The sequence below is a fragment of the Erpetoichthys calabaricus genome, chromosome 2 (assembly GCF_900747795.2).
Source record: "Erpetoichthys calabaricus chromosome 2, fErpCal1.3, whole genome shotgun sequence".
In the NCBI taxonomy this organism is placed as follows: Eukaryota; Metazoa; Chordata; class Cladistia; order Polypteriformes; family Polypteridae; genus Erpetoichthys; species Erpetoichthys calabaricus.
In genome coordinates this window covers 219,326,823-219,341,939 of record NC_041395.2, presented here as the reverse complement: position 1 = coordinate 219,341,939, position 15,117 = coordinate 219,326,823, and the positions used below count along the sequence as shown (strand labels likewise).

The 15,117-nt window shown below is 34.3% G+C and overlaps 1 protein-coding gene across 11 annotated transcripts in view; it reads right to left on the bottom strand.

Annotated features, from left to right (window-relative positions):
• ldb3a (LIM domain binding 3a) overlaps nt 1–15,117 on the bottom strand; it is a 150,764-nt gene that overhangs the window by 27,577 nt on the left and 108,070 nt on the right. For all 11 annotated transcript variants that reach the window (XM_051922640.1, XM_051922639.1, XM_051922643.1 and 8 more), the window contains one exon: nt 11,852–12,022. In XM_051922640.1, coding sequence (XP_051778600.1) covers nt 11,852–12,022 — 171 coding nt within the window. The remainder of the gene's footprint in view (nt 1–11,851; nt 12,023–15,117) is intronic.

The window sequence follows — 15,117 nt, the reverse complement described above, 5'->3', positions numbered from 1 at the left end:
CTGTCATCATACCAGAGTAAGAATATGGACACTACTAGGGCTATTATGACATATACAGTATATTATGTTTCCTAGTATCATCTTAAGAGCAATATGCAGTAGGGACCAGTTAAGGCGAGTATGACCTGAGAGGAATCAAATAAAGTGACTAAGAGACCTTACAGTATTGGCAGAAGTTTGAAACATCCCTTAGCGAATAGTTGGAAAGATGTAGTTCAAGGTCAAGAACAAATAGGACTATGTTGTCCTTTTGAAAAACTGACAAGATGTCCGATTATGTCCCCTCAGGCAATTAGACTGTAGAACACAATTCAAAAAGGGAAGAAGTGAGACGAAAAAAAAAAAAATCAGCCCAGGTGTTGCATAAAACACTTGCTCCATTAGAGAATATAGAAGACTCAGGGGCACGAAACGTAAGTAACATTAAAATCCTGAGATTTTATTCAGGGCGAGCCAAAACGAAGTAGCACATTTTTCAAGGTCATTGCATGAGGTAGAGGCAGCCAAGTGGGTTGGGGGTCCTTTGAAAGGTGATCCCTTGTAGTTTTCATTTGGCAATATGCCTTGGCCTTGATCTGGTGCACACCGTGCTTTCGCTGTTGAAGCATTCTTCAAAAACAACTAATCCATCATCACTATACAATGCGCACTTCCTCAGCACTCCTCCTAATGGGGACCTCCAAAATCAGAAAATAATTCTTCATTGGGAGGCGAAATTTAGACAGATGGGTACAGCATTGAACAGAAAATCTCCAGGCTATTCTCAGACTGTACGAACGCCTAAAAACATCCAAGCAACACAAACATGTTTCTGCCTTTGGCATTTCCAACACGTCTTTGAGGAGGATTTTGCATGAGGACCTTAAGTTGCATTCAATACGAAATGAAGGTAGTGCATGAACTTACTGAGAGAGACTGGGAGAGCCGTAAAGAGTGCGCGAATATTCTACAAAGCGTTCACTGAGATGCTATCGTCATGTGCAGCGACAAGGCACATTTCCATTTGAATGGGTGCCTAAATAAGCAAAACTTTCGCTATTGGCCTGAAACCAACCCTCGTGAACTTCATTAGAGACCCCTGCACAGTGAGCGTGTTACAATTTGGTGTGCTCTTGCATAATTTGGCTTTGTAGGCCCTTACTTTTTTTAAGGAGGGGGGAGCAACGGTCACCGTCACTTCAAAACGTTACATTGAAATGCTAGAGAATGTTTTGTGACCCCAACTGGAATAAATGGATGTGGTGGATGCCTGATTTCAACAGGATGCAGCAGCAGCTCATATGGTGCGGAAACCCATGCAAGTTATGTGGGAGATGTTTCCGGGGAAGCTGATCTCACTGTGTGGTGATGTTGAGTGGCCTTCATGTTCCCCTGATCTCGCTCCATGTAATTTCTTCTTATGGGGCTATCTCAAGTCGAAGGTATACACACACCAACCTCAAAACCTTGAAGCCCGCAAGGACGTTATTTGCCATGAAATTTTCTCAATTCCCCTTGAAATGGCTGAACAAGTCATGCGAGAGTTCAGAAATCGTCAGGAACAGTGTTTCACTAGTGATAGCCACCACCTTGAAGACATAATTTTTAAAACAGAGTAAAATAAATCTATTTTGTATACCCTTTCTTGTGTTGTAATGAAATTTATTTTATCTTGTTGCGTTTTTGTAGAATAAACTTTTTGGCTCACCATGTACATCCAACACAAATCCTAGATCTTTTATAAACTTGGTTCAGATGGCTACAACTGGATACAAGGCAAGCCATTTTGTAGCAATCACAGTTTCACCTATTAAGTAAAAATACACTGCACAATGGTCAAAAAATGCATGTCATCAAAAACAAAAAACGAGTACTGTGATGTGTAGATTGTTTTGGTAACTGATATAGAATGAACTCTAGTATCTGCAAGTTGCTACTGGCAACTTCAGCAATGGAGCAAAACAGGAAAATAATGATAAGCTGAAATTGTTTTGATAATTCACAGACATGTTTACTCAAAAATAAACTCATAGCAACATTTTTTGAAAATGATGTACTCTTTTACAAATAACTCAATACTGTTACAACATATCAGTGAGTCTTTAGCTGTTTATTTTAAAAATCCAAGAATTTTATTCCTGTTCTTCAAATATTCTTGAGGTGTTAGCATCATTTTGAACCACCTTGATGGCTTACTTTTTGCTATGCACCTGAAGAGGATATACTTTGCAGATCTTTCTAAAAGAAGCCCATTTGATTTTTTTGTGCTTTTTTCTGACATACAGTAATCCCTCGCTATATCGCGCTTCGACTTTCGCGGCTTCACTCTATCGCAGATTTTATATGTAAGCATATTTAAATATATATCGCAGATTTATTGCTGGTTCGCAAATTTCTGCAGACAATGGGTCTTTTAATTTCTGGTACACGCTTCCTCAGTTGGTTTGCCCAGTTGATTTCATACAAGGGACGCTGTTGGCAGATGGCTGAGAAGCTACCCAACCACAGCATGTATTATGTATTAAATAAAACTCCTCAAATATATTCTGAGCACGGGGGCTGTTCGGACCCCTAAAGCAGTGCTCCCCAACCTTTTTGACAGCAAGGACCACTTTATTAGATGCAAATTTTTCCACGGACCGGTCGGGGGGGCGGGGGGGGTAGGTTTGGTTTAAGTTTTATACACAATTTACATAACATTTCTATTATTATTAAGCAGTTCGCATACGTTTGCAACCCAAGATTTTTCTTCTTTTTTTGCACATAACAAAGACATATGCTTTGCATTTGCCATTCCAACAGATTGCACATCACAAACATTAACACTGTTATCGTTTTTTTCGTGTCTGCCGTTTCTATAGGAGGGTGACAATGAGTTAAATTCCAATGGATGTTTTTCAAATGTTGACAAGCAATAAGCAAAAGGTATCACTGAAAACCACAGAAAACAAAAACAGCAAAAAAAAAACAGTACGAGGAAAGTTCGAAGAAAGAATTTTTTTTTACAATGTTTCTGTTTGGGGATCGTTGTGCAAACGTGCACATCTGAGCTGCGACCACAGATCTAACTGCTCTGTGGATGATTCAGTCAGGCATTTCAAGGTCACTTCGTTGTAATGAAAGCATCTGCTGAATGTACTTCGTAGTAACGCGATTTCTATAGACTCGTGTCATATTGGGAAACTATCGGGACCGTTACAATACTTTGTTGTAATACTCTCTCCTCTCTCTGCGACGCTGCAAAGCCCCGCCCGCCAAGCGTTCTGAAAAGTCTGAGTGAGTCTCCGTTGCCGGCAGTTCTCTCGCGGCCCGGCTGTCAGACGGCTGCGGCCCGGTAGTGGGTCGCGGACCGGTGGTTGGGGACCCCTGCCCTAGAGGACACGGCCGCTCCTCAAAAAATGCTGAAAGATTACCTTCACAGTGCTCCCTTCTTTGCTGGGCTTACATGTGGCTGCTTTGCAAGCGATATGCTTCCCGCATGGTGCTTCACATACTTAAAAGATCAAACAGCATGTATTGATTTTTGATTGTTTGCTTTCCTCTCTCTCTCTCTCGCTCTGACATTCTCTGCTCCTGACGGGAGGGGGTGTGAGCAGAGGGGCTGTTCGCATACTGGCCTAGAGGATACGGACGCTCCTCTAAAAAATGCTGAAAAATGCTTGCTTCCTTGCAGCTACTTTGTCTGGCGGTGCTTTGCATACTTAAAAGCCAAACAGCCCTATTGATTTTTGACTGTTTGCTTTTGTCTCTCTCTCTCTCTGTCTGACGCGCACTCCTTTGAAGAGGAAGATATGTTTGCATTCTTTTAATTGTGAGACAGAACTGACATCTCTGTCTTGTCATGGAGCACAGTTTAAACTTTTGAAAAAGAGACAAATGTTTGTTTGCAGTGTTTGAATAAAGTTCCTGTCTCTCTACAACCTCCTGTGTTTCTGTGCAAATCTGTGACCCAAGCATGACAATATAAAAATAACCATATAAACATATGGTTTCTACTTCGCGGATTTTCACCTTTCGCGGGGGGTTCTGGAACGCAACCCCCCCGATCGAGGAGGGATTACTGTATATTATTTTTAAATTCAAATGAAGTTATTATAGTAGTTACTCAGACTGAATAGTACCTGATCAAAGGTCATGTAACTTTCTAATCTTTTTTATTGTAACCTGAAAAGTGATAGTCAGTTTTAGAAATAACTTATTCACACAATAATTTTTAATACATTTTAATACCAGTGAAACTGGCAGCTTAATGTTTTTAATAGTTATAACATTTTTAGGAAAATTATGATGTTTACTTTCAAAATTAACCACATATATTGTTCAACTATATAATATAAAATATTAGCTTTTTATTTTTTCCATTAAACAAATTTAATTTTACGCGGCAAAACCCTCTATGATTTTTACATTTTTATATACCCACATGATAGTTTTCACATCTTCAGAGTTACAGATTAAGACTATTTACTCTTCTGAACATTTTGCATTGTCTGCTATACCTATACTGCTCTTTAATTTAAAGCCATAAAATAATGTAATTTGTTTTTACTGTTTTTTTTTCCCATTGAGACACAAAAGCAATATCATAGGTAAAACACATTTTCTTACTTCCTTCTGTTTCACAGCTGATCTCAAAGATTTTATGGTTTGAAATACAATAATAGACTGGTACCAAAGTTGCATTTAATGATTTATTGTCGTAAATGTAAATGACTATTATACTAACTCTAGGCATTATGACCGAACTCCATTTCTTAGTATACATATGTTTATCCATTTACTGCTGTAGTGGGATTTTTTCTTTTATTTTACCATAAGCACTTAGTGTAATCTTGCCAAATCTGGTAAAATTTTACATTCCAACAACATATAGTAGATAGTAGAAATTAGGATCATACAATACAATACTTAACATGCTTTAGTCCTAATTTGATTTTATCTTCAGGTCCATGATTTGTACTGAAATTATTTTATTAGTTTTGTGGATAACAAACTGCATTGCAGTTTTTAATTTATATGTCTTTAGCAATTATGACAACCAATTAAATTGAAGTTGTAAATGCTACAATGTTTTGAACATTTTCATCACAGACTACTACAGATACTTTGCAACGCTGAAGTTTGATCTGCATCATATGACTATGTTGAATTTCAAAATATATGCCCTGAGTTTCCATTTGTGCATCTCTAACATTTTTACTTGGATAGAAGTTTCCCATTTTGAATATGAAATTTCAGAACATTTTGTTCATTACATTTCAATAATAACTTTAATTGGTTTCTCAGTCTCACAATATAGTACCTGCACTTTAATTCGTTCTGGCATTTCTTTGTTTAAAATGATTTTCATTTAAAATATATTTTAAAACAATATTTTACCTTATAAACAGTCAATCACTGTGACACACATGGGATGATGCAAAGCTCTTGTTTTTCAGTTTCATTTATTTCTCAGCATATGTTTATGTCTAAGGGTTCTCCAGCAGACTATTTGAATTTAATTTTCTAATGTGTCAAGCTCTAAATTTTAATATATTCAAAATAGCCAGATACAGATTCTTTCATACTATTAAGCTGATGTTTTTTATTATACTACATACATATCAAATAAATGCTGAAACAATCACAAAAAGTTAATTTCATTTAGCAGAAAAATATCTTCATCAGAGATTAATCTTGTGAATTTATTTTCCAGGAAGTCCACCATCATTTTTGTTTTAATTAGTAATTCTTTTATATTTTAATTTTTCTACCATATAAATACAAGTAATTTTTTAAGTCTCACTTGTCTAGCAAGGCAATTGAAATTGGTGTTAATGTGACAAAAAATTATGACTTCTTACAGTTACCAGTTAAGTATCATTTTAATGAAAAATCTGACTTTCATTGATCATATTGTTTCTTTAATTTATTATTTTCCCTCATATTCATATTATAATATTGAAGTTTCAATTATGTGTGTTTCAATATTCTAACACTTCATTAAAAGGCACACAAGATTTAGTTGGTGTCACTGGACATTAACTACTCAGTGGTGCAGTTTAAATTATAATAGAATTACTTAACATTCTCAAACATGCTTAATCCAATTCAGGGTTGCAGGTGTTTAGACCTGGAGCAAGGAAGAAAATAGCCTTGGAGAGGGTATACTCACAGACATAGCCAAGTTTGGAATAACCTTTTCATCTAACCAGCACATCTTTTGAGTATGATGGACTAGACCAGGGGTAGGCAACGTCGGTCCTGGAGTGCCACAGTATGTGCAGGTTTTTGTTCCAACCCAGTTCCTTAACGAGAACTCAATTATTGCTGATGAAGCACATATTGCTTAAGTGACATTTTAATGCTTCATTTTAGTGGTCTCGCTTGTTAAGGTTCTTCAACCTTATTTGCTTATTTCAATCTTAAACTGCTGCATTCAGTGTTTTAATTGCTCCTTATTAGCAATAAGATGTAAAAGACAAAGCAGCCAGCAGTTCTCCAGCTAGCTTTTTTCCAATTACATCTGTGTGTGTTCATCATGCACGGTATGATTTAATAAAACACTTAATAGAAAAATGTGACAGACTGAAAATGATCTGTTTTAGGCTTCAAATCATTTGGATGATATCCTTGGAAAGGAAAAAAATCTACGATATAAAAGCCTTACATTGCACAGACTAACAAGCCATAAAATGAAATAAGGTCTGAGATTGGCAATGATTGGTTTCTAATTAAGCAATTGGGTTGAATGAAAACCTGTAGCCACTGCGGCTCACCAGGGCCGACATTGCCTACCCCTGTTTTACATCTTATTGCTAATAAGGAGCAATTAAAACACTGAATGCAGCAGTTTAAGATTGAAATAAGCAATTAAGGTTGGAGAACCTTAACAAGCGAGACCACTAAAATGAAGCATTAAAATGTCACTTAAGCAATATGTGCTTCATCAGCAATAATTGAGTTCTCGTTAAGGAACTGGGTTGGAACAAAAACCTGCACATACTGTGGCACTCCAGGACCGACGTTGCCTACCCCTGGACTAGACCATAGCACCTGAAGGAAAAGCCTTGCAGTCATAGGACGGATATGCAAATTCCACTAGGACACTGACAAGGCATGGGATTTGAATCCAGTACAGTACTCTGGATCTGTGAGGAGGCAGTACTACTCGCTGCACCTCCATGCTGCCCAACATAGAATTAGGAAACTTAAATTTTGTTAATCAAATTCAGGCTTCTGTGTTTTTGGACATTGACAGAATAGACTCATTCACAATAAATTAGGAACATACAGGTGCCTAGTGTCTTAATATTTCTTGCATATTTTAAGACTAGTGTTTTGTTATGATTCTACTGAAACACTATGCAAAAAATATTGACCAATTATTTGAAAGCTAATTTTAACTAGTTAGTTGGTTTCAATTCTTCTGAGCAACATGAAAAAAATGTAGTAAGTTTTGAATACAAATGCAAAGATTAACAATGAAGTTTGAACTAAAGTTATTAAGCACAAAATTTCTGTCTTGTATTTTGTTTCTGAGCTTTTCACCTGTAAAGATCAATTTTGTACTCTTGTCCTGTAACACTCGTTTCCTAAACAGTCCCTTGACTGATGCTTACTCAGTTATGTTGACCTCCTTTGTAAGTTACCTTGGATAAAAATATCTGCTTAGCAAATAAATGTAAAATGTAAATTTAAATAAATAATATATTTAAGGAATATTATGATATGTCTATGTACACATCAGATTGTAACACAAATGAGGCTTTTAACAACAAGTTCTACCGGCTGCTACAAGTTAATATACTGTTTGAATATGAGTTGGACAACACATTAAATTGTTTTGAAATCCATGACACTATACATTCTTTACAAGATTGGTAAGCTGCAGATCCTGAAATCTATCGAGTCAAATTTTGTAAAAAGCTGCACAATAAATTTGTTCCTTTAATGCTAACTATATTTAAGAAAGTTACAGAAGAAAATATTTTATTGAAAACATGATGGGAGGCATCAATTACTGTCTTTCCAGAGAAGAATAAAGATACTACTGAGTTTGAATCCTAGAGTCTCCATTGTGCTGATGAAGAGCGCATCCCGAAAAGCTGATTTATTTAACAAGGGACTTGGAAATGAATGAAGCAAAACGGGCAAGAATGGGAACACTCACTATACAGGCAAATATCTGAAGCAGGAAGTCAAAAGCTGATATCATGTAAATATTATTGATTTTATTTTTTTTATTGATTTTATTTTTGCTATCTACTGTTTTATGTATTGGTTAAAATTTTTATGAATTATTTTATCTTTATGTATGATGTTAGTTTTATGTATAGCTCTTTAAATTCTGTTCCTTGTATTGTGTGTGTTGAGCTCGTAGGATAGGGCCACTTGAAACTGCAGCTGGGGAAACATCCCCAGAGCTATTTAAGAGGCACCAGCTCATGAAATGGATTCTTCAGTGCTGCATTTATCTCTTGCAATTTGGTTTTCAATTTTTGCCATTTGCAGTTAGATTTGCAGTTTTTTTTTTCCAAACTTTTGTTGAAAGATACCGTTACTGTTTTTTTTATTGGATTTTTTCACTTCCAGGTTTCTGTTAAGGGAAATCTTTCTGTTTTCTTTCATTCCTGATATTTGTTTTGTTTTTGTAAATTTCTGATTACTAAATAAATGGTTAAATATTAAAGGAACCTTGTTTAATTTTTGCATTTTCTTCTTCTTCCTTGGCAGATATCTTTGTCCATTATTTGGACTGTGCAAGTCATAAGCCTGCAACCTGAGTTTGTGGCTAAGCTGCTTATGCTTAGAAGTGGTGTGGCACACAATTTTTACTCATTCATTTTTGATGACTTTTGCAATTTCAGCTTTTTTTTTTTTTCAGCATCCGGAATTGCAACCGATTGTAAAAGTTTTAAAACATTAAGGCAAAAATTAAAAAAAAAAACAAACCAAAAGGTCATGATTGTCTGTAAATCCTTTCTAGCAAATCCTTAGAAAGGTTTGTAAATATCCTGAAACGTAGACGGCAGCAATACAGTGACATCATCTTTAAAAGCATCAGAAACTGTGACATTACATGCATCACGTCTAAATAACAACACCACAACTCAAAATATGGCCAAAAAAATGAATATGAAAAATAATCATACAGATGCAAAATGGAAATTCATGATTCATGAAAAAAAATTAAGATTCTGGCACAAATTTTAACTAAAAAATAAAACACTCCATTTCATAGTATTATTAAGAACCAACTGGATTTATTTAAAGCAGACATCAACTGTTAGAATTTCAACAAATGTTTAAATTCCCTTCGAGTATCTGAGCTTCAAAACTAATATAATGAAGCCCATGTGTTTCTGTTCATATAAACAATACCAATTCTAAATAAATATTTTTGGCTAGAACGTGGAACTGGACAGCATTGTCAACTATCACCAGTGCTATTTGTAATTGCAATGGAAATGCTGGTGATCCATCTTTGGAAACAAACATATAAGAAGGATAATAAGGGAAGGCTTTTAACAACAAGTATCTCAGTCTAAGTGCTGATCACATGGTTCTTTTTATTTCAGACCAAAACTAATTAATGCCCTTCTTATTAAATCTGTTAAATGAATTTCATTGTCAAACTAAACTAAAAACATTTTTTGATGACTTGGAACAGATCATCGTATTGTTAAAATATTTATCCTGCAAAAGGTCCTCTTATTCCTTAAGATTACTCCTATAATACAGTAGAATCCCCTTTTTTAAAAATTTAAATTAAATTGAAATATCATTCATCTGGAATACCAAAGTCTATGGAAAGAGGAAGGAATCAGAAGGCAACAAAACAATGTTTTTTCTTGTTCAAACCCCTCTTTTTATGCATAGTTCAGTGCTTGAGTCATTAATAACTATTGCTAATTTACTAGCAATTTTTTGGTATGTCAACCAGCAAGTATGTAACCAATGTTTGAAACATATTAGGCATAGGAGCTACTCTTAGTTGCACCGCTGCACGATAAAGGGCTTCAACCTATACAGTATTTAATTTATGGAAGTCATCAGGTATCCCAACCAGTACAGATACCGAGCAGCACTATCTCAACTCATTTACCATTTGTTTTAAATGTGTCTGAACTCTTTGAACATATAATCTTCCAATATAAATAGTAGCACAGTAATTCAAATGATGACAATGACTGGGTGAAAGATTCAAACCCAGGTTGCTAAATCTGTGGGATAGTAGGGCTAACCACCATGTCCCCAGGGTTTTACTTTTCTTTACAGTGCTTACAGGTTGTGTTTTCATGCCTTTAAATGCAACATGTATATCCATCCAATTTTTCCAGGATATAAGCACTGTCACTTGTTAAATGGGCTCATGCGTTTTTTTTTTTTGTTTTTTTTTTACCAGCTGCCATACAACAAGGTGCACATAAATAGCAAACTACTAACTCAATATAATTTGTAAATGTTTATGGTTTTCATGGAGAATATACTGTAGTAAATTATTTTAAAAGATAAAAGATTAGAATATTAAGTTTAAGGCTTGGTTTACTCAAGAAATTACAATGAACACATACTGGAATTTCTAACACAGTATAATGAAACAGGACCAAGCCATTTGATTAAAAATCATCTATTGATAGCATGAACTGGTTTCTTATTAAGAAAATTGATGGAACAAAATCCTGCAGCCACTGTGGCTTCTAGGACCAGGGATGCTAATCTATGTTATAGTTATTGGATTGTTTGAAAAGTTTGCATTTTCTGTATTTCTTTCAAATAATTCCAATTAATTAAAAGGGAACAATAAAAAAATTAGTCTTACTAAAAGCAGCACCATAAAACCTGTAAAAATTCTGGTAAACAGAATTTTTAAAAAAAGTCTTAGTTTGCACAATGACTAATCACAATAATCTTCTACTTCCATAAGCACCCTACAATCAAAAAACAACTTTTAGCACATAACATTCTTAATCAGAGTAGTCTCAGGAATCAGAGGCAAAATCCCTTGTCAAAATAAGCTGCAAAGCACCCCTGAAAAAATAAAATCATGTAAAAAGAAATATTAAAGTGAACAATTTTTGCAGCACCTGCTGAAGTAATTTAATACCAGGTTTGTTCAGTATGGGAAAGGCCTTTATCAAAATGAGCTGCAAAGCACCCCTGAACAAAAATCATGTAAAAAGATTTATCAAAGTGAACAATTTTTTGAAGCACCAGCTGAAGTAATTTAATAACAGGTTTGTTCAGTATGATCAATGAAAACACATTAAGTATGAATGAAATTCTTTTCAAGTCTTTGAAAGGTGCACTTATTGTCTGATTAAAGCTGGATGGCATCTTTATTAAGAAATAATAAATGGATGTTACAAAACTTTTTTAATTTTATAAAATGTCTGTTCTATACAGACTGTAAAGCTTAATTGTATCAGCTAATGACAGTGACTTGAAACTAGAATCTAGACTGTATAATCTTCATGATATATAAAAATATAAAAATCTCTGAAACACATGGTGCATAAATCATGTCACTGTCCAGTATAGTATATGAGAAGTTTATCAATATTTTATATCTAATAATTGCTGCTTGTGCTCCACTATTATGAATACAGTTATAAAGCTAAAATCTTCTGGCTAAAACTTTTAAACACTTAGATTACATTGCTAGAAATACATTTTGCTTATTAATCAAAATTTTGAATTGCTTTAACTAATATAACCAATGTACAGTATTACTACAACATTCCATAGAGGGAAAAAAAAACTTACCTTGATCTTAAAAGTCAGACAAAGTGAAAAACACAGAGCACATTGTTATGTACGCAAAATACAGCTCATACAAAGCAGCTAGCAAAACATATGATCCAATTCATTAACCTACAAACAGAATTACCTTTTAGGGCAAGACAAGGCAGTAGCAGGAGCCTCGCATGCTGCAGCTGGGGAAAGTGGGTTCACTTGACTGGCAAGGCTGTGTACATTATCAACAGGCACACTTGCTGAAGCAGCAGGTAGGGGTGCAGGAGAGGTGCTTGTAGAAACAGGAGCATGCGGAGCTGCAGCACTGAACAACAGGTTATAATACATTGAAAAGAAAAAAATTATAAATACAAAATGCAAGTACTGTATACTCTCACACAAGAAGTGCACACACAAATTATATACATATATATATATATATATTATATATATATATATATATATATATATATACACATACATACACACATACATACATACATATTTATACACACATGCACACACAAATGTATATATAAACACACAAATTCATTATATACTGTATAAAGAGGCATTCACAAATGTACCTAGGATGAATTCATTATAAAATAAACATTCATATTAAATATTAAAACTGCTATCACATTCAAATTATGTTACATTGCTTAGTATGGAGAACTCTGCAAAAATCAAAATTAAGACATCACCAGCAATGTATTTTTTTCATTTATGAGCTCTCCTTCTTATAAAATTTTCAATATAACAAAAATCATTGTACTATAGAATACTGCAAGCAACATACTGTACTGCAGTCTAACAAATAAGGAAAGAGACATTGCAATGTGAAATGCAAAAATTAGTTTGGCTCATGATAAAAGTTTCACTGTTGCAGTGACAAACATGAGTGTGTTCTAGGCCAAATATGTGTTTTACTTGATGGACATGACCATCCATTTGCAGCTAGGAATTTATTCAGAGTTATTACATCTGCTGTCAGATAGAAATATGTCTAAAGAATCGAAGATTCCATACTCAGAAAAAAATGTAGAGATAATACACTTGGGCATTATTGTGTTACTTTGTATTTTACAGCAGGTGTGGAGACTAAACCCTCAGATTGAGAGAATGAGGTAAAATTACATAGCTATACAACAGGATGATCATACTCCTTCAATACAAAGGGTGTTAATGTTTAAAAACAAGAAAAATCTCAGTAAGGATGTTAAAAAAACAAACAAAACATACATTTCAAAGACAGGAAAGGTTTAGAGAATTCTGGTTGAAACTGATTATGAACCGGGAGAGATTAGGAGAATGGGTGATCTAACTTGAGAAAGAGATAGGAAAAGTTTGTTTATTTTTTCTAGTGCTAGAACAAGACTTTGGACATTTTCCCTTAAAATGAAGCATGTGTTAACAGGTACTACTGTAAGAATACTTTGTATACACACATAAAAATAAAATACCACTGTTTGGTCTTCAAAACTGAAACACTGCATCTTGATGAGATATGGTAAGGGCAAAGATGGAATAATCTGAAAAGTGCTTTTTTATTCAACAAGAAAACAGGAGTGCATGTAGCAATCCTATAACATTTTGATCCGTACTTCAAAATCTGTGACCTTGTGTTTATTGATAATATTTAATATTTTTAATATGTATTTAAGAAATTATATTCTAAGCTAAAATGATTTGCACCTGAATCTTTTCTTCTTTGAAGGAAGCGGACACATTATGAATTCTGTTTCACATTTCATTTGATACCCCATACATTGTAAACCCCTGGAGGAGACTTTTTTAAATTTATAAGTACTGCTTCTCTTAAAAAGCTTCAGGGGCAAATTAACAAATGCAGTAATTGTGAAAGATAACTGACTTCGTAAATACTAAACTTATCATTTAACAATGAACTCTTGTGAATGTTAAAGTGGAATACAGTTATGAAAAATAAGTCTGCGATCCCTTTGGAATTCTTTGCTAATGAACAGCACCTAAAATTGACCCGATCTTCAAAATTTTGTCATTGTAGATTCTAATTACATGGCATTTGTCTTTGGATTTTTCTCACATCTTCACCACTAATTATCATTCACAATGTTCCCCTTCAAGTAACCTATTTAGCTATAGTCCTACGTATTCAGGTATTTTAGATTTTACCCAATTCTGTCTTTGAATGTAAATATGTGTTTTAGATGTGTGGAATGAAGAGGTCTTTCTAAAGTACTGTTACCTCCAAAATTTGTCAGTTGGTCAACTTAATTGGCTGTTACTATCATTTCTTAGTGTTGTTTTCTATGCATATATGACACTTGCATAAAATAATGTAATGAACAAACTCGAATGCCATTCAGCAAAACTGCAAATGTATTATCTAGATTACCTTAAATACTTCCAAATAAATGTCATTCAACTGACTATTGTTACATATAACCAACAGCAAACTAAAATACTAGCCAATAAATCCCCCCTATTAAAGTTAGAGTCTGATTTCTTGTTAGGCTCATCTATAAGGACATATTGTGTTCTTTGTCTTTCTGAAGAAAAAAAAAAAGATTATTGCAATATTTTATAATACTTTTTAAAGCATCTAATCAAATTTCGTGCAACACCACAAAGTAAAAATGAATTTTGAGTATGTGATTGCATTCAGTTAGTTCTAAAAATGACAAAAGAATTGTGATGAAGGGAACTGTGACATATATAACTGACAGGAAAAGAATGAATGCAGAGAACCCAGTAGTTGCTTCATGCAATATGAGGATGGCTTGGCAGGCACCTAGCAGCAACAGGCCTTCAAAATCCCATTGGCCACTTCTTATGAAATCTCCAGATACTCACATCAGTCAAAGGAGAAATAAACATATTTAGAATGACATTGACAGGTCATTGTTGCAGAAATTAGCCTTCTGTTATCTATTATTCTAGCTTACTTCTGTTAAAATAGATAAAAGCTGAACAAACGCTTCTAGGTCAGCTCTAGTAGCACTGAAAATATTCAACAGTAAAAATCAACGTAAAAAGAGAGTAAACTGGAAATATCACAAGATTTCAAAGCCTGGAATACTCTTTATAGTTAGAGGTGTGTAACTGTATAGCCGGCTTGTGTATGTGAGCATGGTATTAGGGAAGGTGGGTAATAACATTTGGTGATAGGCAGAGGAATTAAGAGGAAAGCTAAAAAAAATAAATAAAGGACATAAAAAGCAACAGCAAAATTTCAGGGGAAGATACACCAGATGTTTCACAGAGTGGTACATTTAAAAAAATTTAAAATAAACTAATAGATGCCGAGGAAAAGTTAAAAAAAAAAAAAATCTTTACAGTGAAATTAAGAGTTAGACAGTGAGTCAGAGAAGAAACAATAACTGTTAGGCAAATTTGTGTCATATAAACTAAAAACACTGAAAATAACAGACCTAC